This window comes from Platichthys flesus, chromosome 2 (genome assembly GCF_949316205.1).
Source record: "Platichthys flesus chromosome 2, fPlaFle2.1, whole genome shotgun sequence".
Classification (NCBI taxonomy): Eukaryota; Metazoa; Chordata; class Actinopteri; order Pleuronectiformes; family Pleuronectidae; genus Platichthys; species Platichthys flesus.
Window position 1 is genome coordinate 16,816,740 of NC_084946.1, and position 25,151 is coordinate 16,841,890.

The window sequence follows — 25,151 nt, forward strand, 5'->3', positions numbered from 1 at the left end:
TTTATTTCTAGCATTTTGTCTGATGGACTCACTGTTCCATTTTGTTAAGAACAAAAGGACACACAGCATTGTTCGTTGGCCTCAAATCTACACCTTGATTACCCCCTAAGGAGGTTATGTCGTCGTCTGCATTTATTTGTTTGGCAGCAGGAGTATGCGAAAATAGTGCTAATTTTATACTTAAGCAAGAAAACCATTGCAATCCCCCCCTTAATTCCATGTGCTCCAGAAGATAAACTCTAAGAGCATTTTGTGTGAGCACAATTGCACCTTGTTGGTGATGAGTAGAAAAAATGTAATCTGGCCTGGCAGAGCGACATTCTTGACGAAACCTGAATTAGATTATAATCTCTTACGTCACCTCTATAAGCAAACTTCATTTTCAAATGACATTGTTTGTGGGACTATGTCAAAGCATGTATCAGTGATTTATCTATTAAAAAAAAGCCACAATGTATAAAGCTTCACGATCAACCAAGAACAACAAGTCATGGTTAAGCATCACTTCTACAGGGTTTGTGAGAGGCTTGTGAGCAGCAGAGTTGGCTGGAATCAAACTCTGCAGTGTTGTGTTATTGGCTGCACACTGATCTTGGTAGAGACTTCAGATAATGTAAAAAGTAACAGCAGGGGCGGATCCAAGGGCAGGGTGGGGTGCACTCGCCCCCAGTAATGATAAGAGTAACGTAGGGTTCGGGCCAGGAGGCACTGACCCTAGCTGTAATGTGATTGGGCCCTGAAGTGCCCCTGTCCTGTCACTAGCACACAAACAAACAAGTCACTTTCAAAATACTTTTTTCAAAGCTATAGAGCTAACGGTAAACAAGGAATGTGCACCTTACTGAATCTGGAATTGAACGTTAATGTTGTACATATAATTGGCCCCTCTGTGTAAAATGTAAAATCATGGCCACTGATTAAAACGTATATCTGCTGCTGAGTAACAAAGATGTTTTATTATCACTCCCCTGCAACTCTGCCATATCACCTTACCCAGTAGGTGTGTTTTGCTGTTTTAGTCTGGCTGGTTTCTGAGGCCGTGATAGGCAGACAATTGTTTTGTATCAAGTACAACAGTGTTTGGTCAAACCAGTCGAACTGCTGCGTGGGAGCTGTGTGTGTTTCTTCTGGCATCTTCCTCCGTCTGTGAACTGTATACTCAGCGTGGGGCAAAGGTATGTCATTTCCTTTTTTTTTTTTTTGGAGCAGAACTTGTTTGTCTAGGTTGTCACGCAGAGGTACCAATCCTTTGCCGACGCCACACAACAACATAAGGAACATTATTCAGTGCTGCCACCAAATCAGCCCTGAAGTTTTGTTCTTATTTAAAACACAGGCATGACATTCTTAAATCCGGCGTTCAAGGTGGCATCGGTTTAGATGAAGAAAACAGTTTTGAACTTTGATCGGTCGAGGCTGTGCCACAGTTTCACCGTGATTGGAATTCAGAGCAGGAACTGGAATGTTTATGTGCAGTTGAACGTGATGGGGGACTGAGCTGGGAGTGAAAACCAGAAAGAGGGAGAGACATAGGACACAGAGTGGGTGGGACTTTACCTGAGGGTGGGACTTTACCTGAGTCAGGACGCTGACACGCTGTATGGAGCAATTTTTACATGACTCACACTTCTCAGCAACTTCAGTATCATGTAAGAGCTGGTATACACTCCTCAGAAGGAATCACACAGAGTGGGTCACCAAACACAGTAAGTCACAGCGGTTCTATTCCCATAATATTACTGGTAAAACATGATGTAGTTTCTAATCTTATGTTATATAAACTAAATTGCAGTGTTTGCTTTAAAAAAGCCTGAAGGTGCCTCACTTATTCTATTGAATAAGAGGTTTTAGTCTTCTTTGATTTCATTCGCATCAAGTTTTATTCCCAGCAAAGATAAGACTGTGACAGGAAACCTACACCTGCAATAATGTGTGTCTCTTCATCCTCAGGCCACAAACAAAGTGAAACCCAGGTGTCCTCTCTGCTCACCTGTGGCCAGTGTGCAGTTTATTCCTGGACACCGCCAAGTTAATCTCTGAACTGTGAAGTCATGAAGCGGAGGAAGACACTGGACTTGTTCGTAAAGGTGTTAAACTCGCTCCTGGGGAAAGAAATGCTGTAAAACTCAAATCTGTCTGAGTGTCCCGAGGCAGAATGTTTCTCCCGGGGTGGTTGATTTGGTGGGTTTTACTGACCCTCAGCCCGTCGACCTGCGGTTTGGAGATCTCTGGATATGAAAGTGATGAAGTCATTTGCTCTCAGGTATATTCACCATGCTTGTTCACACTGAAGAAGACATTTCCTGTGCTGCTGTTTTCTGTTGACAGATCACTCCTTTAATTTCCCCTTGTGGTGATTTATTGATTTATTTTTATGCATTTAATTAAACACAAATAGAGGGTTACAACCTACTGTAATCTTATCAGACCAATTTGATGTTATACAACCTTTTAGTCATTGTGGACTCCTGACCAGCAAATACATGCTGATTCAGTGAAATGCTAAATTATCTTTACCTCCTTTTAGGGTCTCTCTGATTGCACCATGAAGGATGAGATAATCCTTCTGGCCGAGAATGATGGTGTGGACATTCAAAACCTAACAGCAAACATCTACCTCTGCCCAGACACCAAGGAGACGTGTGCATTATGTTTAGTGATAGACACAGAGCTTCACATCCGCTTGGATAAGGACATGGAGGACGAAGGCCCCTCTGGAAACAATGAGGAGGACGACAGTGAGGAGGCGAGGAAGCCAAAGGGTAAGACTGGAGCCCACTGTCGTTTATTATTTCCTACACCACAGAGGTTACGTTCTCATCTGTGGTTGTTTGTTATTGTTGAACGGATTAGCATGAACTGGGTGGAACTATGTGGTATGCGTCAGAGATGAACTGATTACATTTCGGTCTGGATCCGGATTTTTTCATTTTCTTTGATTTCTCAGAGAATTATTCATGGTTCTGGATATGCAAATATTAAGTGTTACTGTTTGACCTTGGTAGAGGTATTAACTCAGTTTGTCTACTCTTTACAGTTTGATATCAAACCAGTGTTTGTATGCCTTACATTCCTGTGTGACTCACACTACAAAGTAAATCATAAGCTGTGAAGGGATTTCCTGTCATCCAGACAAGTTGGATGTGTTTAATTCCAGTAATGCATTAAAACCTGCCCTCAGAGACACTTTCACACACAAGTGGAAACAGATTTGAACACCATCCAAAATCTGAGCTGTTGGAGCAAATCCTGAATGGATGAGCGAACATGGAAGTTGGTGTGAAAGGGATAATGTGAATTTAACTGTAGCCTACATATGTGTGTTAATGATTGTTGTACACTTGTGGGTCCTTTGAAGTGGGATTTTACATGGATTTCATACATTTTTCCAACAGTTAAATCAACCATTACCAGTGAGTTTTAACTAAGCCCCACTTCTGCCTCTCTGTTGCGACAGCTTCTCTGACAGTGTGCTATCAAACAGCGTCTACCATGCCCACATGCAAGAAGGCGGAGTTTTCTGTCAATCAAACAGCGGTTACTCAGCACAACAGGGCAAAGGTACAGTGCACTGGATTAAAAAGTATTTACTGCCAGCCTCTGTCATGTCTCGTAAACTCTGCATGTGTATGTGTGTGACGTCTGCAGGTTTCCATGGTGATTACTAAACCAGCCGGGCTTTCCTTCAGCAGCAAAGTGATTGTATATCCTTCTAGTTTACTGCATCTAACTCAACGGGTTGTTGTTCCTTCTCTAGAAAAAGGTAAAGTTTGGTCCCTCAGAGGTTTAACATCAGAACGTCTGCTGAACTCGTGACACAGTGTCTGACATTAACTGTCTCACCATCTGTCCTCAGTGTGTTCCCTGGAGCTGAAGAAATGTGTAGAAGAGTGTCAAGGTGAGAAGAAGAATCCCCTACACAAAAACATTACCAGGTGTTCCCTGTGTCAGTTTGCATTTTTATTTGTCTTTTGGCGACTAAACCAGTTTTTCTTTTCCTCTTTTCAGTGCCTGAGCTCAGCATTGTAATCCTCAAAGAGAAGAATCACGTGGAGCTGCAGTTTGATGGCAAAAATATTGGCAGCTTGTCCATGTGCATCCAACATGAGCACAATGGGATTTGTCAGGTTGGTGTCCAAAAATGGAAGAGTTGTTTTATTTGGCGCAGAGGTGGAAGAAATATCGAGATTATTTATTAAAGTTGGCTCCAGCACCCTCCCGATTCTTTGAGGGATGGATAATGGATGGATCGATGGTCTTAATCATTTAAGTAAAATAAGTAAAACCACACTGCAAAAAATATTCAATAATAAGTTAAACTGAAATTCAGTGTTAGAACATAAATATTCAATACAATGTGCTGAGTACCAAAGCAAAAATTACTCCACAATGTTCCCATACTGTTGTGTTATTGTTACATATGTATAAGTAGTATTCTTGGTTGTAGCTGCTGTAGGTGGAGCTAATTTAACACATTTATATACAGTTGGGTTGTGCAGTGAAACAGTTTCCACAGTTAGATAGATAGATAGATAGATGGATACTCTCTAATCCCTTGGGAAATTCAGAGTTTGTGACATGTGTTTTTTTGCAGTGATTTAAATAGGACAAAGTCCATAATTCAGCACCTACATATCATTATGGTTACTCAACCTACATAAGCAAAGTAAAAAAAAACACTGCCAGCCTAATCATTGGCTGCTACACAACCAGGAGAGACTCCATGTGTTTACTGCTTGGTTCACAGTCCAGGAGTAACATCAAACAGAGCCAGTCTTACCTTCACCCTTTACACACATTTTTATAAGCTGATCTTTGGTTACTGTGAATCAAATCCTGTGTAATAGAAGTATTTTTACTCTCTGACATGTGACTGTGCAGAGTTGGGAGAAGAAGACCATCCCCCTCTACTCTGTGAGCCACTGCATGTGTCTCCAGGTACAGTCACTAACACATCATGATAACATACCGCTGACATATCAACTTTGCTGCGTCCTGATGTGACTGACATGTTTGTGTTCTTTTTTAGACATGGTATGATCAGAACTTTGTGCGCTCTCGAAGATGCCCCTTCGCAAACATGGGTGAGAAGCCATGAGTTCACTTTTTTAATTTAAGTGTACAAGGCGCAGTGTGGGTTTATTTTGATCTTTGGCATGCTGTCCTCTCCTGTGTGTCCAGATTTCTCTCAGAGGAACGTATGGCAGAACGTGTCTGTGTCTGTGGGCCATGGTCAAACCAACCAGCTGCTGCTGTGGAACCTGTCTGCCCCCTGCAGGTTGGAGGGTGAGGTGTGGCCCTGCCGCAAGGAGGGAAGCAGCTGCAGGGAGATGAGGGGCCTCAGACAACAGCTGGCAAATAGACCGTGGAGACAAAACCGCAAAGGACTCTGGGTAAGAAAAGACTTAGTGACCCTAGTAATCCTCATTTTTAACCTGTTTGTTGCACTGTGTGTGAAACAGTATCTATCTTGTTTCCACCTTTATTGGAAGCAATGCTTTTTAATAGTGCATGAAATATCCATGCTTGTATGGCAGCACCATTGAATTATACCTTACTATGCACCATGTTAAAATGTTCATACATTTTGCTTAAACTTTGATTTTCAATATTCCTACATTTCCGATATTTGGTATAATTTGAAAGTTTGAGATCTCCATTAGAATTTAGAATTGATTTCTGTGTGGCTGGGCAATGTGTGGCTTCACGGCATTTTTAAGAGTCTAATGAGATTCTGAACTTTGTCCCCATCAGGAGGAAACAGGGTATTTTGAAGACGTCGACCTTCAGCTGTCTCCATGTGTCATGGTAACGTATTCTCGGTCGTCAGCCACAGAGTCGTACAGTATAATGTCTGAATCTGAATAACTTATCCATGTTTATCTATTTGTGCAGGTGAAAGTAAAGGGAATGGGACATGAGCTGGGTCCTTTCTGTTTTAAAAACAGTAAGTGACACTGACACACTTTATACAAACTGACACTGAAGGTGTATCTAGCTAGTATTTAGCTTGTGTACAATACACATGCAATGTAAATTAAAAACTTATTTTTTGTTCTCATATCAGCTGACAGGTGGCGCTGGGGTCTCCTGGTTGTCTTTGTCATGTTGCTGGTTTGCTTGACTATGCCTGTGTTCTTCATACTTCACAGCTTTGTCAAGAGTGAGTTCTACATTCTTTATCTTTTTTTTTTAACATAAAGTGTAAATGTGTAAGAATAAGGAGGGAATCCTACAACACATGACATGAATGGAGAACAGTGTTTCATTTTTCTGCTCTGTAATTTGTAACCAACTCATAATAAACTAGAAGCGCTAACGTAGCTCGCATTACCCCACCACATCGGATTGGCCACCATCTTGCAAGTACCTGTATTGAGATCAAATACATCCAGATCAAACTTTACATGTTCTTGAAAATCTCTGCATTATTTCTTGATAAACTCTATGAAATGTGGAATACTTTATCAATATTTATTTGATTATCTGTCTTTTATAGGATGGGTGTGGAGCTGGCATCATGGTGGATTTGTGAAGAGTAAGTTTTTTTTCTACTTTTTCTATAAAATATACAACAGCGCAATCCCTGAAATTCATCCCCTCTTTGTAGTTGGCAGAGAGGGCCGCGTGCTGCTGCTGAGCCCCCCAGATGTGGATGATGGTGTTTCTGAGTCAGTTTGTGGACTTGGCTCTTTGCTCTGTAACCAAGGGTTCAGCGTGTCCGTGGACCAGTGGAGCAGGAAGGAGCAGTGCACTCGGGGACCTCTGCCTTGGCTGCACTCTCAGCTACTGAAGCTAAACACCCAGGGGGACCGAGTTGTGGTCGTTTTGACCCAGAAAGCCCTAGAGAGAACGGAGGAATGGGCGCATAAACATAAGAGGGTTATCACGGAAAAGATGGCAGACGAGGGCCTTCCTCAGATATGGTCCCCTTACTCTGATGTGTTCACAGCCTCTCTGTGCCTCATTCAAGCGGACAAGCAGCAGGGCAGGAATGGAGAACGTTTCCTTCTGGTGAAATTTGACTCAAGTCCAAGCAGCGACAGGAACCTACCAGAGCTGCTTCAGGGGCTGCCTCTGTTCCAGCTTCCCTCTCAGACCCAGGCCCTTCTAACTGAACTACGTCTGGGCAGGACAGGGAGGAGATCAGGTGGAAAAATATGGACAGGATGGAAATGGGGAGGATCAGATGGATGGAGAGCGAAGACTAAAGAGGGATCAGACCAGCACAAGACCTCACTATGTAAATATATTGGAGTTGATAAAAACTTGGAGACAATACCTTTAAAGTTGCCATGAATGTCAGGAAGGACATGTGCATCCAAGTCATGAAACAAGGATCAGACACTCTGAAAGGTGGACAATAATCTATATTCCACATGTCCATTAAGACCAAAATCCATGTGATTCTATCCCTGAATACTTTGCAGACCCTCTATGTCCATTTACAATGTTAAAGTTCCCATATTTGACACTTTCCCTTTGTTTTGTTTGACATTTTGACATCCATCAAAAAATATTTGTGGTTTTAAGTATAGAAAAAATCTGACTGGTGTTTTCTTAGTGGAAGAAAAGTGTTATATGTGGAAGAAAAGTGTTATATGCCTGCAGAGGCCAAATGACTAACAAGTCTGTATCAATGATTACAGATTGCCAGTAAATATTTAGAATAACTAAATCCTGAAAGGTTGGTCAGTGGGTTCAGGTGGATACGCTGAGGACAGTGATTTTTTTATGTGATGTCACAAAGTTACAGAAATCAACAACACACTGAAAAGCTATTTTTTTTTTAAATAGGTGTTGTTCATTTCTCTGTAGGTTGAACTTGTTGATATTTTCCCATGATCTACATGGCGACTATAGACCTGCTTTATTATTCCAAAAGTAAAACGCAGAAATCTAAATTTGTACAATATGGAGCCTTTAATTTCCAATGAGAGCTGAGCACAGTATTTTTAGCAAATGTTTCTCAAACTGGATGCGTAGTACAGTTTTCAGCTGAGGATTTTTTATAGCAGGACACATTGGATTGGCCTCAAAACAAACTGGAACATGTCACCCAGCGTAACAACCTGGATTACTAGTGACTTTTTACTTGTTTCTGGACAACAAAGACATCAGGGAGGAATAAACAACAACAGTCACTTTGATTTGGTCTTTTTTACTAAATGTTTTTGATCATGTGTTGGAATTTACAAACTATACTTAGACCTTTCCTTCAAGCTGCAAACTGATTAACTTTAACTCAACCTACAATCCCACAGAGTAGATAAAGATTGTAAGAGCGTCCACACTTGTCTATAAATAAATTGTCTATAAATAATGTTGCTTATTTCAGCGTGTGGCAGAGCGCGGGCTGTGATTGGCTGTCTTTAAACTCGCATTTGATTCTGGCTGCCAAGTGGAAGAGGAGCACTTGTTATTTATTAAATCACATCTCGGCAGGGCGGTGCCGAGAAACGGCTGTATGCTCCGCTCAGTCGGGATGTTTGAGGCTTTGAATCAAACACATTATGTTGAAACTTTGACAGAACAGTCCCGAGTGAAGTCGACGCACTTGAAGGAGGTAAATAAAACCAATGACTTTAAATACACTTCTAAGTTTTGTATCCAGCTTGTTTACAGTTAGAGTTGTTTACATTGTTATAATGACTGTGAGTAAATGTGTCAGAATGTGACTCAGTGTATACATGTTGTATTTTCGTAATAAAAGTTGAATGAAACGAGCTTTTATAAATAGTAAACAACATTCATGACCCTGATTTGTCATCAGGAATAAAGATTATGTTTCAATGTGTTAAATCTCTGCGTGTCTCTATTAAAGCAGCGCCACACAGTGGTGGAATAAGTCCTAACTAAAGCAAAATAAGAACTACCACAATATGATAGATCTCTGTTACAATTCAAAATCTAAGTTAAAGTACAAAGGTATATTGATAAAACTACCGGAAAAAAGAGTGAAACTATTTTAGAGCACCAGTTTGAACTAGTGATTTGAACGTTTTCTAATGTTGTACAGTCTATGACAGGTCCTCCTATTTCATAAGCAGATCCTGTGTTTGTACGTAAAACATGTCTGAAATAGTGAAGTAGCTGGACATGAATAGGAGTATAGTGAAAACAGGGAGGCCAGAAGTCAGTCAGAGATGAACATGCTGTTATCATATTAAATGCAGAGCAGCAGGTGAACATTCTTGGTTTTAGTATTTTATGATTCTGACTTTTTACACAACAACAAACTACAAAGCTGAACACAATAGTGATGCATCTCAAAGCAACATAGTCCTATATTCAGCTGTGGACACAGAACGCAAGTTCCTACAATGAAGTTGTGCCTGAGGTCATCTATTATTATAAAAATATCATTTGGTAATAATAATATATATATAAGCTTAAAAAGTGTAGGCTACTTCCAAGCTATTACTCAAGAAAATTAAATGACAAAACCTCTTTTTAATTTATTTGTTTAAGTAGACATTTTTGCCTTTCAGTTACACCCTTTGACAACAGGGGGTGCTGCAGCCCCATAATAACCTTGCCGCCAACGTCCTTGGGTAAAATTATAGATATATAGGTCTACTATTGAAATTTAGTAAAATTATATAAAGTGATATGAAAATATGTAAGGTCTCATGTACCTGAATATGCTACTAGAGTAGAAGTTATCTTGTTGCCACCAACAGTCGTCTCTGTCCTAATCTCTTCTCTCAGCTTTAAATACCAAAGTGATCAACAGCTACTCCTTCATTCATGACCACATGTACCATGAGATATAAACCCAAAGATGAAGCTTGTGTCCTGCTGTCGACAGGAGTTTGATGCCAGTTTTCATTCTCTCTACCTTCAAACATGTTTAAATTCTGTTATATAAACGGAGGATATAAACAACCTTATTTTCTGGACCAGATGAGACTTTGGACGCCTCATGGGAAGCTGCTGCAGGCTGCTTGGCTGTGGTGTGTGTTGGCGTCTCAGGTGCACAGCTGTCCTGGTGCCTGCAGCAAGTGTTCAGGCCCAGAGAATGACCAGTGTGAGGGATGCAGAGGTGGATGGATGCTGCATAATAACACCTGTGTAGGTACTGTCTGCAGAGCACCGAGCGTGAGTCTTTAAATCATCACATCGACTTAGGATGAGGAGAATCGACATTTAATATTTGTTTGCTCTGTTTCCTAGACATTGATGAGTGTGGCACGGAGCTCGACAACTGTCCTCTCAACAGCTACTGCTTCAATACAGAGGGCTCGTTGGACTGCAGAGGTCAGTGGGTCTGATGATTTTATAAAATGTCCCACAACCTAAAGGCGTGAGTTCAAATTACTTGTTTCTAACCAAAATCCACAGACACAAGCAATTACTAATATGGATTCATTACACTGGGCAATGTTGCTGGCATGTTGGCTTGTACACCTCTTTTCAAACTTTACCTGGGTATTTTTAATAAACTGTAATTTTTCCTCTATACCACAGCATTCGTTGTAATGTATTTGCTTTCTCTTTAGTTAATCTTTCTTTTTTATTTAAATTGCTTTATGTTTTGATTGAAATATGCTATACAAAAAGAATACTATAATAATAGTTTTTTTCTGTCGCTTAAATGCAGCCATAAGAGCTATTGCCAAAACAGTGCATTGAAAATAACATGTGACATAGTCATTGGTCACTCACACTCTTTCCTCAGACTGTGACCCAGCCTGTTTGGGCTGTATGGGCAGTGGACCAGCCCGCTGCAGAAAGTGTGCCCCCGGCTACAGGCTGACAGGGTCCAAGTGTTTGGGTAAATATAAATAAGAGATCATTTGATGGATTATTGCATGTGCATTAACTCTTCTGATGAGCAGCAGTAAAGTACATCTCGGTGAGACAGTGATGCACCTGTTCGTTGTTGTGCTCAGACATAGATGAATGCAGCGACAGGGTGCTCGCCTGCCACGGCCTGGACGAGATCTGTACCAACACCGTCGGCTCGTTCCGCTGTGACTGTGCCAAAGGATTCCACCGCAAGGGAGGCGTCTGTGTGAGGAAGCAGCTGCCTAGTGAGTCCCATCACACACACACAAGGATGTTCACAGCCACATTCCAACACCCTACCTCACCGCAGCCTAACCGCGCTCCCCCTGCAGGCGTTCAGCAGAAAGGCCTGTTTGAGGACATCCAGGATGATGAGGTGGAGGTGCTGCAGCAGATGTTCTTCGGGGTGGTGCTCTGCGCACTGGCCACACTGGCGGCTAAGGGAGACATGGTCTACACATCCGTATTCATAGGGGCAATGGCAGCCATGGCGGGGTACTGGCTGTCAAACAGGGGGGACCGTATGTTAGACAGTTTTATGAAGGTACATTAAAACTCAAAAATAACTTTGCTTTCAACTGCCGGACATTGGACAATATAAGTTACTGAGCTGCCGACTTTAGATAGAGACACTAAAAAATCACTTCAGAATCCATTTATTTGTATAATTTGTTTTGATTGACAGGGAATGATAATGTTTGTTACGACACAGCTTTCAGACGTCATACTGTAAAGTCACAGTCATTTATTCTTCACTAAATTGCCATATGATGAAGCTCATTTCAAGGCAGGAGCTTTTTCATCGGTGAATTAAACTTTGCATAAGTGACGCCTGTCCACTTATATGTCCCGCTTTGAAGAGACATTTGGAAAATGTTCATTCCTGTGCATTTGGAGAAGCCACAAAATAGTGTTGCCTGGTGAAGCTTTGATGCAGTTTTACAACTTTATCCAAAAATTGTGAAAAAGTGTGTTCATAAAGCATGTAGCACTCAGTATTTGTCTCTAATATATAATAATCATGTTGTATTTATTCTTCAGATGAAATACCATGTTAAATTATTTTTATATTTCTTAACCCCTTTCCTCCACGTGTGCCTTCACATGTATTTCTTTAGAATATAAATGCTAAAATAAATATTGTATTTACTGTGCTAACACACTTTATAATCAGGATTAGTCTTATTTTGTAGGTGACTGCTGTTCCTGTTGTTCATGCATCATTCTGCATCTGTCATCATGGGAGAATGATCCAGACTGATAATTGTTTTTTTCAGTTCAAGTGCAGAAGTGCAGTAAGAACTCAAATGTTTTACTTAAGTTGATCAAAACGTACTCAAGTAAAACTATAAGTAGTGCATTCTTCTTTCTACTTGAGTAAAAGTATTTAAAGATTCAGGATTCAAGATTTGTATTTGTCAAATGCACAACAATAACATTAAGCAGTCGCTGGCAGTGAAATGCTTGAGTCTCAGGCTCTCTTCTAACAATGCTCAAGTAATTAAACACTATACAATAAAATAAGAGCAATAGTATAAAATAGAATATCAAAATAGGAAATTATGTATATATATCTAAATATATATGAACAGCTGAGGAAAAAATAAAACAACAGAAGTGCAAATATGCAAATATGTCAGGGTGCTAGTTTGATGGAGTTATTGTAGTTCAGAGGAGTTTAAAAGTCTTATGGCCTGGGGGATGAAACTGTCTCTGAGCCTGGTGGTGCGGGCCCGAATGCTGCGGTACCGTCGGCCAGATGGCAGCAGGCAAAAATGTTTATGGCTAGGGTGAAAGGGGTCTTTAATAATCCGGCTGCTCTTCTTCCTGCACCGCTGGGTGTAGAGGTCCTCTATGGATGGTAGCGCTGTCCTGGTGATGTGCTGGGCAGACTTCACCACCCTCTGTAAAGCCTTACGCTTCAGGGCGGTGCAGCTGCCATACCAGGCGGTGATGCAGCCAGTCAGGATGCTCTCTATGGTGCATCTGTAAAAGTTGTAGAGAATCCTGGAGTCCATGTGGAGCTTCCGCAGCCTGCGGAGGAAGAAGAGCCGCTGTCTGGCCATCTTTCTGATGGAGTCTTTGTGATGGGTCCAGGTCAGGTCATCAGTGATGTGGTTTAAAGTGTTGAAAGTAAAAGTACTTGCTCCCTAATACTATGGCCCACTTAATCATAACGGCTCTGACTCGGCAGTGACCTCTTCTGAATCCATCCCAGGTGTTTCTTCACCAGTGATGCTGCCTCTCTCTTTTAAATAATAAAACGTATTTCAGAGTTATTTCAGAGTACAGATATTTGCTGATATGTGGAGAAGTCAAAGTAAAAAAAGGACCTGAATCTACTTAAGTTAGAACAGATATATAAAACATTTACTGAAGTAAAGGATCTTTGTTATGCCACCACGTACAGTGTTAGTAATTCACACAGAGTGACAGAATGAATAATTGTTATTCAAATTCGTTTCAAAGTTATCAAAATTCATTTTTTGCACTTTAACATAATGTTTCACTGCAGAGCATTTTGCAACTTTCCGGCTCACACGAATTGCTAATGCTTGTGCTTAACAACAGTATCAAACCATGCATTGAATACGTGAACTATATTTGTATTATCAAGGGATGATCGATTTTAAGTTTGAAGAGAAAATCACAAATGGAGACAGAAAGAAAGTCACTTTTATTTGATGGATATAAACAAGCTGGCCAACACTCAATAGTAATATTCTGATACAGCACATACAATAGCAAACTGGGGCACTGAGGACAGCCTCCCAGGTTTAAAAAACAGAAAACAATACAGAGTCTCCATGCTTCATTCAAAACTTTGACTCAGTCTCACTTTTTTTTTTTTCTCTGGGGCCTTCCTCTGATAAAGTTCTTTTTTAAATAGATTTCTCTCTTGTGCATTCAGAACACGCACAGACACACACCCGGAAAACAAATGCAGTTGTGCTCACATACACACACGCACACACGCCCACATGTATCTCTTTTCTGAATACAATTACACCCCAAAAAACATGCTGCACTCTCACAGAACTGCACAGGCTGTCTACTAAGGGGACACAGTAAGTGAGACACACACATCACTCTCAAACACAACATCACACCGTCACGATGCAGATGCAATTAATGTATGAGGAATGATGCATCATGGGAGATTAGCTCACGTTCACACAAGTAATCATTCAGCATGCTGGACACTCACATTTAACTTTGTTCCTAGGTCTTTTCTGTACAGATCAAACATTTACTTATACAAATAGTACAGTCTCAAACTGGCATATTCAATAAATAAAGCTAACTGAAATACAAAAATCAATAATAAAAAAGTAAACACAATATTTGCTCTTTCAAAAAAAAAATGTTTCTGGCATTGGTCACAGTGATTTGTTTAATTCAAAGTTATCTAGCGATGTAGAACAAAAGAAAAACAACCTGTATATATTGATATAGTGAAAATGTGTGTTAGGCTTTTCATACTTTTTTTGTGGCCTTTTGAAAACTACTGGTGAATCTTCAGGCCTTTCAATGCTCACGCTCTCTACAACACGGCTGCTTCTAGGCACAGGTGCAGACTTGACTTCTCGAAATCCACCTCACGCGAGTGCAACGTCAGTCATTCACAAACCAGGATCAATCTAAAGTCTAAGCCTAGGAAACCAGCCCCAGCATCTAAGCCCCATTTCTCCCGAAACCTGTTTGACACAACAGCTGAGAAATCGCTCTGCATAGAGAACAGGAGATTATCCTTACATCGTCACTTTCAGTTGGCACGTTATGTAAAAATCAGCATGCATGGGAACAATTGAAATGTTTCATGTTGTCTACCATGTAAATCATATACGCTATTTCATGGTAGGAGAACCCCCTACTTCAAGTATTCAGTAGATAAGGACCTGAAAATGGAGGATTTGTACTCCGCCCCCCTGATGGTGAAGTGAGAGGATTTTCGCTCCTCTGTCATGTTTGCATTGTCGTCCCTTCTTTTTTGAGAAAAAAATTTAATAAAATCAAAAATCTAAATCAGGACCTTTCTCTTAACATTCGTAAACACGAACACCAAAGCTTCACACCATCTGTTGATTCTTGGTCAGTGACAGGAGCCGTGAAGGTTCGCGGTGGAAGCCAGAGACGTAGAAATGATGCGTGTATCCCCTCGGATTGAGGAAGTTGGGGGGACATTGAAAGACGTTTATATACAACAATCAACACTTGGCCGTTTAAGGGAGACACACAGGCACCATGAGAGGAAGGAGAGGAAGGAGAGGAAGTGGAGGGGGTAGTAGTAACAGTCTAATTCAATTTTTCCACTACACTGTAACAATGTGTGTTGGTTTTTCTACGTTTATCAGCTTTTTAACCACGGTCACATGTCACCACTTCTGTTTACAAGACGACGACGACAAACACGCAAGAGAAATGTTCATCCCGACAGAGTCGCTCAAACCTCCACTTAGATAGTCCTCACTCACAAGTGCAAGTTTTCCGTCGGCTGAGTGCAGCAGACGTGATCTCATTGCTACTTATGAGCTGCAAAAATTCGGTGTTTTTTTTTTCTTCTGAGTTGGTACCACAGGGCAGGTGGTCTTCAACGGAATTGTTTTCACACGTAGAAAGGAATGTTATAATGTAATCATCTCTTAACTTCTAAATAGATTTGGATATAATTCTCTTTTTCCCATAAACTACTTTAAAGCTCTTTTTTTCCCTCTTTTGGACTGTCCTGTATTTTCAGACAGGGAATGTAACTTGCTGCTGCTGATGCTGCTGCTTAGGGGTTTTCTCACAATGTACAAATCAGAGAAAAAAAAGAAAAGTCACACCACTCAACACCAAAAATAAGACATCTCCCTGACCTCCAGCCAGTTAGAAAAAATAACCATGAAGAGAAAAAAAACATAGTATCTCGTCAGCTTGTTACGATTTTCTCACCACGTATAGACACAATCTATAGATTTCTCTCTATATGTATAATATATGCATATCTATCATATAAGTGTACAGTTGTCATGAGGCACAGGCCACCTTGTTGAGAAGGAGTTGACAAGTCACTATGTTTCAGGAGGTGGTTGTACAGAGGTGAGGGGAGCATACTGTGGGTGTCAATGGTACAAACAGACCTGCAGGGAAAACATCTATTGGACGAAGCCCCCATTTCATAGTCAATAATGACATTTATGACAGCAATATTCATAGAGGGGAATCTCCTCTGTGTGGCTCTCCAAGTGATTGTTGCTCACAAAGCCCCCATTGTCAAATCATATATGTACAAAGACTTTTACAGCTGTGTACGAAGTCCACTGTGGCATCAAGTCCCTCGACTGTAAAAGGACTAAAAGATGCTCTTGATGAGGTCTTCTGACACCATTTAGTTTGAGCACCAGCAGAAGCACCATTAGTAGAAATTCCTGCAACACAGAGGAGGTGCATAGGTGCATTGCCTCAGAAACTCAAAATACTCTGGTGAATATTTTCTGACCTCTCTCTTGGCCATTCACATGGTGGTTCATAACTCTAAACTCGAGTACGGATGGGGAAATAAAAGTGCATTCACTCTACGTTGACATCTGCATAGATTGATTCTTTTATTTTTTGACTACTTCTGATTAAAATGAGGTAACATGGAGAGAAAAATCTATGGCAACCACAGCCTTAAGGCTAAAACAAGCCAAAGAGCTGGGGGGCCATGCTCATGCAGCCAAGGAAACCCCTTGATGCTGCAAGCAAAGCCAAAGGCCTACTACAGTATCAGTCAACTGAAAGCTCTTCCTTCTTTAGCCAACAAGAAATGAAACATGCCGCCTTCAGGTTTGGGGAATAAAGCAAGTGTAGGGACACTACGTCATTATTAGACATGCTGAACATGAGGCTATCTAGAGAGAGGTGGAGGATGAGGTGTGTATAAAGGTAAAAGAGAAGATGTCCTACAGTCTAGAAGAGACTCTGCAGGATGAGGGTGATGGGAGCCAGGTAGAGAGTCAGATGTCAGATGTCACCAAGTGGGTCAGCAGGGCAGTGAGGATCGAGAAACAACGACAGAGTCAGGCCGGGGGAGCCAACCAGAGCCGGAGGAGTCAGTCAGGCAGGTGAAACACACAGCGACACAACCATGATCTTGAACCAGTCAATGGCGGAAGGATGAAGAAACATAAAAAGATTCTGAGCTGTCAGTCCGACAGTCATGAGATCTCTGCCGGGAGGATCAAGAGGTCGACCGCTCAGCAGGCAACAGACGGGTGAGATGACCTTAGTGGGACCTCTGATGCAGAGCTGCCATGTCGATCACATGCCTGTCCGAATGACAACCTGACACACAGGGCACTTCAACATCTGCCTCGTTCCAACCTGTTCAGTCCCGTAGCTGTTCTCGTGGGCGGAGGAAGTGGATGACGTCGGCTCCTGTTCACACAAAAAGGTCCCAGGTCACCTGAAGCAGATAATAAAGCAAAACCGGTTTAAGTGTCAATTTGGAATAATCTTTTAGGACAAACACAGACAATAAAAAGGTCTTATTTTACCTGTCGAGTTGTCAATCTCTCACGTGACCTGCAGACCTGAGTGAATCATCCTCTTCCCCCAGAAAAATAAAAAAAATAACATAGTCGAGTGCAGATTAGGTGAAGATAATAAATGTTTGGTTGGGTAGTGTTGTTTCAACATCATGGCTGGCTGTGCTCCTCCAGTAGTGACTGAATCATCTAAAAGGGAGAGACGAAGACATCCAGATGTCATGCAGCTGTTGTGGTGGACACTGCAGGCAGGGAACTGAGAATCACTCAGATGATAAGTTTTAAATATATATCTCACCCCTCAAAACAACATTAGAGCTTTGGTTGTCACAGCAAGGATTACGCCCAAATGCCCTCCTCATCATCCTGTTGTTGGCAGTGGTACAGGCCAACAGGAGCAATGAGCATGAAGAGAAGAAAAGAGACAGAAACTTGAATAACTTTTCATCAAATAAATCACTGGCACAGCAGGCCATATGATAGAAAAATAAGTATGTGCAGACTTAATGTTTAGTGCCAAGTAGTTTCAGCGATGCTTTTGAGGATTGTATGTAGCTTTAGAATTAGATGGTTTGCATCAGCCCATGAGAAATGGGCCATGAAACATTTTGAGGATGGTTTAATTTGCGCCATATTTTGGATGATGTTTTATCATATCAAAGAAGGTGTTTTGAAATGCAAAGAGAAAACAAATTATAAAAGAAATCACCATATAAGGAAATCCTGATAAATAAGCATTTATTTCATGGCAAAATTTGGTTGGTACTCCTCAATGGAGCCCGAGACCTCCTTCTGGGTCTGAACAATAGACTGTATATTGAGATGGATGACACATCATCACTATCCAGGATTAAAACAATATATTATGGATATGAATGCTGCCAATGATGCAATTTGTTGACAGAGTCTAGGCAGTAGTGAGTTGGGGTTGGAGCCCCAGTATTGAGGTCCCACATGTGTACTGGATCAACTGTGACATTAAATTATTAAATATGAACAAACTTAGAATAATTTATCTTCACATTTGGACATCCCCTTTGACAAAATGTACTTGATGTGAATTTTGTGAGACTTTTAAAATTGTGTGTAACAGGGATGACATGGCCAGGTGTCTGACCTGGTCTGGAGTGGGACGGTGACCAGCATGTGGGGGGCCGCGGGCTGGCCCTCCACGATGATGTGGCGACGGATGACGTGGATTCTGGGCGTGATGTGGGTGCTGTGGGTGCTGCGGGTGCTGTGGGTGCTGAGGATGCTGAGGATGCTGAGGATGCTGGGCGTGCTGCGGGTGCTGCGGGTGCTGAGGGTGCTGCGGATGCTGGGGGTGCGGCCCTTGTTGGGGGGGACCATGTGGGTGCTGTGGGTGAGGGTGCTGCATAGGGGGATGTCCATGTGGGTGCTGTGCTGGGTGCTGTGCTGGGTGCTGTGCTGGGTGCTGGGGGTGCTGTTGGTGAGGGTGCTGGGGCTGAGGAGGGCGTGGGTGCTGTTGGTGCTGGGTAGCCGGTTGGGGATGCTGTGGGTGCTGCTGTGGGTGCTGCTGGGGGTGCTGCTGGGGATGTTGCTGATGAGGAGGGTGAGGGTACTGTGCTTGTGGCTGCTGGGCATGAGGGTGCTGTTGGGTGGTCTGAGGATGCTGAGGATGCGGAGGATGCTGAGGATGTTGTGGATGAGTGGTGTGTGAGTATTGAGTCTGCTGAGCATGGGGAGGGTGGGGGTACTGGGGCTGCGTCTGCGGCTGAGCGTGCGGGGGCTGAGGCTGGGGGTGGTGAGGACCATGTGGGTGATATTGCTCATCTTCATAGTTGTCGGCGATCAGTTTCATCCTGCTTTGTGTCTGTAGGAAGAGTGAACTCGTTAATGCATGAAGATCTGCAGCCTTCATAATGGACAAAAAAATAAGAAAGACACACAAATCAATACAATTATACACACATATGCTCTCTTGCAAAGTTAGATGAGAAGGTCAATACTACTCTCATGTCTGTAAGCTGAAATGTTAACCAGTTATTACCTCCTGCATGTCTCGTTCTATAGGTACTGGCGGTGCTGCTCGTTATAAGCTCAGGTGGAATGGCCAGATGGAACCCCCACCACCCTGACTCCCCTTTGCCCAGTCACCAGTGCATCCTCCTACACCAGCCTCCCAGGCGCATCTGCACCCGACCCCTACACTCAGAGTTCAATAATTTCTCCACTGCAACCAGTGCAAAGTCACAACTTTAAACCACAAATTGTTGGGGCGTTGTCTTTGATAGTGAAGATGAACTTAAAGCCAACAGCCCATTAGCTTAGCTTAGCATTAAGACTAGTGCTACTATTGTTTCTACTAAGCAATGCAGGTTCCCTACATTATGTCAAAATAATTATATTCAAATATCAAAGTCCCCCCCCCCGCTTCCCCTAAAAAAACTAACAACAGCTCAGCGTCATGCTGCAGGTAAATAAATGCTGCATTTGGGTCGGATGCCTAAAGGGCTCATGTTATGAACACCCTCCTGTAGATGAAATGGAAAAGTGGCTAGTTGCCTTGTGCAGCTATATTTTTCATACTGATTAAATGTTGCCTTGGCAACCAGCTCCAGTGCAGAGCCAGAATTCCTTGACATTGTGCTGCAGTACTAACGTGCTGTTTGAGCTGGTGCATCAGTTTGTCCCGCTCCCTCTTGAGGCTCAGCACCTCATCCTGGGTCTTCTTCTTATTGGAGGAAGAAAGTTCAAGCAGTGCAATATTTGCATCTTTCTCACTGATGGCTGCCAGAAGAGCCTGTTGTCTGAGGAGAAAGAAAAAAAAATAAAGGCTCAGAAATCTGATTCTATCAATTAGAGAAAACATTAACTAGATGCTGTATTGTTAAAACATTTAAAAACTCTTTAATGAAGAACTGAATAAAGCTATATTTATGTAGGTTTAAAGTAAATAGTCTGACATTTTGGAAATATTCTAATTTAAGTTTGTGCTGAGCTTTACATGTGAAGATTGATTCCACTCTCATGTCTGTCCATTAAATAGAAAGACTCAATAAACATGAACAGATGTGAAGCAAACAACCAGAACAAATCTCACTGTAGCAGTAAGTCTAAAGTTTAAATTGTGTCTTTTAGTGGTTGTCTATAGAAGATGTTTTTTGTCCTGAAAAAATGTTTCAGGACAAAAAAAAACTATTTTAATAGACACATTTAAGCTGCTTTCTTAGACTTTAATATCTACTCCTGATTAAGATTCGTTTACCAAACACATGCGCAGACATGCACAACACACTCATGCAATGGTAGGTAAATTTATCCTGTGCATTTAACCCATCTGGTGCAGGACACACAGAGCAGTGAGCAGCCATGTACAGCGCCCGGGGAGCAGATGTTGGGGGAGTAAGGTGCCTTGCTCAGGGGCACTAGACAGGGTAGGGAGATTCTTGGATTTTTGGACAGATCAATCCAGGTTCGTCTTTTGTTGTCTCTCCGTGGAGTCGAACCAGAGATGAACCAGAGACCTTTTCTGCCCATAGTCCAAGTTTCTACCACTAGACCACCGCCTCTCCATATGTTTGTCCCATGTGGTGATGACACTTACTTCATCTCCAGGATCTCCTCCAACTGTTTCCTGCGCTCTTGTCTCATGTTGGTGAGGTGCGTGTCCCTCTCCTGCAGAGACTGCTGTGTGGAGGACAGACGCTGCTTGGTGGCGTCCAGCTCCTGCCTCGTCCTTTCCAGTGTGGTCATCAACTCCTCCAGCTGAGAGATGACAAGCATTATGTAGAAACACATTATTGAAGTACCCCTGTAATGAGTGGTGAAAATTTCTCATGGATAAAATCTGCACCTTTACGTGGTGCCCACTGTCCATGGAGCCGTCCTTGCGAGGGTCCTGTCCTAAGCCTTTCTTGTCTCCTTGTGGTCCCAGCTTTATGTTTGGACCCTTCTTAGTCTGGTCTTTGCCTCCTTGTCTGTGAAACCACAACAATTCAAGAAACATTTTCATTCCAGTCATCTTTCCGAAATCGGTAGTCATAGTACTTAACCGTGTACCACAACAAAAAACATGTCGGGTGCATTTTGAATGAGACGTCTTTAAAAATGGCCCCTGTCATGAGATCACCAGGAACAGCGACAAGACATGAGCATCACGGATGGACTGATGGCTGCATGTTAGCATGGCATTGCTGAGATGACCCACAGGTTTAAGCACCAGAGTTAGTGTGGTGGGGTAGGTGGGGATTGGGGCACGTTGGGGGCAGGGGCATTGCTTACCTGGGAGCTAGACTGCAGATGGGGGGAGGAAAAGGTTGAAGAGATAGGAAGGACAACACAAGTGGAGGAGACATTGAAAGCCGGAGACACACACACACAAGAAAAAAAAAGTAAAGAAAGAGACATTAGAACCGGAACGTAAAGAGACAACCACAAGAAATCAATACAGAGGACCCAGAGGAAATCACAGTGTGTTCGCTGATCGCCAAAGTGTTTGTGTGTGAGGGCCGCTGGTCTGCAGCCCGACACATACAGCTAATGCAGGATGCACCGTTTCTGAAAAACACGGAACCAAGTGCATCTGCTGCCAAGCCTGAAGTTGGCAGACATGCAGTCAGACAGGCAAGAATCAGCCGGGCAAAAAACGAAGGGGAGAGGAGGACGGGGTTCAGTGCTGAGCAACGGGGGGTTTAATCAGGTCGGAGAGAGGGAGTGAGCAAGGGGGAGAGTCAGTTATGGATGAAGGGGTTGATCAGACGAGAGGAGACCCGACTGAACACAAACACTTCAGGGACAACGGTTCAGTCCAGACCCTACCCACGACAGCACCTCACTCACTGAGCATGTGTCCAACTGGAGCGCAGCAGCTCGATTCATGCAGGCTGATCATTTCCCTTCAGTGTGTGGTAGAGCAAGCTAGGCAGGGCCAGGGTGGGGGACGATTGGGCAGGGGAGCACCGGGGAAAGACCACTTGAGAAGAGAGGGGGCTTTTAGGAGACGTAACAGGGATGATGTGAGGGTGCCTGAGTGAGTTAGAAATGAGGAGGGGGTACAAAGGGGTGGCTGGAATGAGCAGGGGAAGCGTGCTCATGGCAGGAGAAGGCCTCAGCTCTAAGTACAGAGACGTCTACAAGCTACAACACACAACCACACCAAACACCACAAAAACACAGAAGGGTGCATGTGTGTCTGCATGGGTGTGTTTGAGATATTTCAACAAAGGTGACGATGAAGTAAAGCTTGTACATGTCAGTAAGTTACAATGTAAGAAAGAAGGAGAACTCTGTGATATATACCAAGTTTTCAGACTGCTAATAATACAGTGTACAATCCCCTAGTTGCAGTTTTACTTAGTTTATAATGTTTATACACACATGGAACAAATTTAGGATTTTTCTGGTACAATTGTGATTTTTTTATTTCTTGTTCTGGGAATCATGAATTTGCGTTCACGTGCAATTTGAATAAACAAACATGCAACACAACTCAACTCTCTCTCTCACACACTCACACACACATTCTCAAAGATTAAAAACCATTCATTGACCGTATGCATAGAGTTAGCCAGTGGGCAAACATGCTCAAAAGAACCAAGAGCAAACACGAATCCAGGAATCTTTGTATTGTTTGCACAGCTGTAGAGTATTGACACCACAGACTAACAACAGAGATTTTCACTGTGACACAAAGATCTGTGATTCCTACAGGCAGCAGGCACACCCAGGCACACAGGTGAAAACCAGATGCAGGTGCAGCAGTAGCAGCCGGAGACTTTAACCCCCGCAGCCGAGCTGAGAGTGCCAGGGCAGAGCACTCACTTTCCCAGGAAATCCCACACCATGCCCCCTATCTGCTGGGGGGCAGCAGAAACAGAAGGGAGCGGGTCAGGGGGAGCTCTGCCACCGGGACGAGGGATGAGGCGAGGGGCAGACGGAGGGGGGCTGGTGTCGGGTTGGGGTGGGGGGGGGGACACAACAGAGTTGCGAGGAAGATGGAGAAGAGATTGAAAAAAGGCAGGAGTGGATTTGAGGGAGGAGGAACGGGAGGCCAAGGTTGAAAGTGATCAGTGGCAGAGGATTAAAAAAAGGGAGAGGTGGGCATGAAACGGAAAATTGAAAAGGGAAAACAGGACAGAAAAAAAAGTGGGCAAGAAAGAACAATTAATCAAAACACCTCTGACAAAGAAGCACAGACACTGAAACACAGTGACCTTGAGGAAAACTATAACTGGTTTCAACAATAGTTGGAACTAAGTGGGCAGGGAGAGGGGCTGTGGTCGTGTATGGTCCTCATTCAGTCCAACCAATGTTTGTCCCATCAGTTAGAAATCCATCCCAGGTGAAAGACAACAAGGTGAACCAAGTGCTGAAGAGGCCACACGCTTCATTTATGTGGTCCATTAACTAAAAGCTCTTCCATTACAGAAGGTGACTCAAGGAAACATTGTGCTCACATGTAAAAACGAGTCAGAACTTTCTCACAAAGACACAAAGACAAGACTATGACTGGATCCAGTGTGAGCTGATAGACCCTGATGACGGCACACATGTACAGACACAGACAGCTACGCAGATACACACAGTACATGACAAAGCTGAAATACTGCTCATAACATCACAACACAAACACATGTATGTTGTTGAGAAAAACAACAGTAAAGGGTTGTTTCACCTGAATAATTGTGTGGGTGAATGCATTACTGAAAAATAAATCTCAGAGACTATTATCTTAAATTTGAAACTAGCTCCATGACAGCAGCATATTTTTGGAGAAAATATGGATTTTTTTAATTCTAATGAACCACCTTTTGTAAAATGCTTAAAGGGGAAAACTTTCAAATTCGGTCCAGTGGGTTGCCTCTGCTGGAAGCTGTGACATGACGGTTCCATTGAATCTTATTGGGCAACTGCGATTTTTCACCGTCTTCCTGCAAAAATCTTAGTCTCACACGACCTGAGAGTGACACTTATCGCTGAGTGAGACACGTGTCTAGACAGAGCTAACAATTTAAACATTTTCTGGGTGAATAAAACCCCTTTCAGTGGACATTTTATAGACTGTCACAGTTGCTCCATAAGATTACACTGTTGACACTACTCCAGCATTACCATTCAGTTACACATGCACATTCATGCAGAGTTCCCCTTCGAACATTGAGAAATGTCCAATTATTTGAAATAAATAGTATACAGTTCAAAGCTATTTAGACTTTACTTTTACAATAAATGAGACAAAAGTCTTAAAGTTACCTTTCCAACTCTGCGATCTTCTTGTCCTTATCGTTCTTTTCGGTCTCCACCTCTCGCAGGATGTCGAGGAGTCGCTCCACCTCCGTCTGAGACTTGCCGGACTCGTCCTTGTAGTAGTTCATCTCTTTCTCCAGCAGCTTCACTCGATCTACGAACTCTGGGTTCCCTCTGGGGCCCGACTGCAGCTCAATCTCATGGGCTTTCTGATTCCATGCAGCAGGTGGAGAAGACACACAGAGACAAGAACACGTGTAAAGACTCACTCAGAAAATGTCCAGACAACCATCCAATGTTTTACTGGCCATTACAAAGATACACAAAGCACACTGTGGTCCATCAGTATCTCATAGTAACTGCTCCATGTGCTCTCTCTCCCTCTCTTCCTGAATGAGTTAGATGATGTAGACAAAGGCATCATTACCGGTGCTGCTTCATTAGCTTTAACAGATTTGACTACATTTAACAGCCCTTTGAGATTCCAGCTTCACACACATGGTGAGTGTGCAAAGTACAGGGAGGTATATGTTAGGCCAGGGCTGTAATTTATAATAAGCAAATATTAACAAATCAGTGGCAGTAAAACGCTAAATCACGACTCAGTCTCACTAGTTTGTCTGTCACACACTAATCAGA

At 42.6% G+C, this 25,151-nt stretch overlaps 3 protein-coding genes across 4 annotated transcripts in view; 2 read left to right on the plus strand and 1 right to left on the minus strand.

Annotated features, from left to right (window-relative positions):
* Nucleotides 1-57: 57 nt before the first annotated feature.
* On the plus strand, nucleotides 58-8,726 carry il17rc (interleukin 17 receptor C). Its single transcript, XM_062402322.1, has 14 exons — nucleotides 58-2,263; nucleotides 2,528-2,762; nucleotides 3,458-3,561; nucleotides 3,649-3,763; nucleotides 3,857-3,898; nucleotides 4,009-4,127; nucleotides 4,882-4,938; nucleotides 5,030-5,084; nucleotides 5,182-5,393; nucleotides 5,755-5,808; nucleotides 5,896-5,947; nucleotides 6,068-6,163; nucleotides 6,500-6,538; nucleotides 6,611-8,726. Exons 1-14 carry the CDS (start codon nucleotides 2,156-2,158, stop codon nucleotides 7,297-7,299), a joined length of 1,977 nt encoding a protein of 658 aa, XP_062258306.1. The 5' UTR covers nucleotides 58-2,155; the 3' UTR covers nucleotides 7,300-8,726.
* LOC133967101 (protein disulfide isomerase CRELD1) lies at nucleotides 8,453-12,189 on the plus strand. Its single transcript, XM_062402333.1, has 7 exons — nucleotides 8,453-8,566; nucleotides 9,907-10,078; nucleotides 10,177-10,260; nucleotides 10,682-10,777; nucleotides 10,896-11,036; nucleotides 11,124-11,335; nucleotides 11,985-12,189. The coding sequence occupies exons 1-7, from the start codon at nucleotides 8,468-8,470 to the stop codon at nucleotides 12,114-12,116; spliced, it is 936 nt and encodes a 311-aa protein (XP_062258317.1). The 5' UTR covers nucleotides 8,453-8,467; the 3' UTR covers nucleotides 12,117-12,189.
* Nucleotides 12,190-17,367: 5,178 nt separating this feature from the next.
* erc2 (ELKS/RAB6-interacting/CAST family member 2) overlaps nucleotides 17,368-25,151 on the minus strand; it is a 34,550-nt gene continuing 26,766 nt past the window's right edge. For both annotated transcript variants that reach the window (XM_062402267.1, XM_062402258.1), the window contains 7 exons: nucleotides 24,519-24,721; nucleotides 21,121-21,244; nucleotides 20,872-21,032; nucleotides 19,927-20,074; nucleotides 18,421-19,137; nucleotides 17,602-17,669; nucleotides 17,368-17,492 (listed from right to left, as the gene is read on the minus strand). In XM_062402267.1, the coding sequence (XP_062258251.1) occupies nucleotides 17,643-17,669; nucleotides 18,421-19,137; nucleotides 19,927-20,074; nucleotides 20,872-21,032; nucleotides 21,121-21,244; nucleotides 24,519-24,721 (1,380 nt within the window). In that variant the 3' untranslated portion in view covers nucleotides 17,368-17,492; nucleotides 17,602-17,642. The remainder of the gene's footprint in view (nucleotides 17,493-17,601; nucleotides 17,670-18,420; nucleotides 19,138-19,926; nucleotides 20,075-20,871; nucleotides 21,033-21,120; nucleotides 21,245-24,518; nucleotides 24,722-25,151) is intronic.

Coding starts and splice junctions, on each gene's coding strand:
- il17rc (XM_062402322.1), top strand. CDS start 2,156: ATGTTTCTCCCGGGGTGGTTGATTTGGTGGGTTTTACTGACCCTCAGC. Junction 3,562..3,648: donor CTCAGCACAACAGGGCAAAG/GTACAGTGCACT, acceptor TGACGTCTGCAG/GTTTCCATGGTGATTACTAA. Junction 5,394..5,754: donor AAAACCGCAAAGGACTCTGG/GTAAGAAAAGAC, acceptor TGTCCCCATCAG/GAGGAAACAGGGTATTTTGA.
- LOC133967101 (XM_062402333.1), top strand. CDS start 8,468: ATGCTCCGCTCAGTCGGGATGTTTGAGGCTTTGAATCAAACACATTAT. Junction 10,261..10,681: donor GGGCTCGTTGGACTGCAGAG/GTCAGTGGGTCT, acceptor CTCTTTCCTCAG/ACTGTGACCCAGCCTGTTTG. Junction 10,778..10,895: donor GACAGGGTCCAAGTGTTTGG/GTAAATATAAAT, acceptor TGTTGTGCTCAG/ACATAGATGAATGCAGCGAC.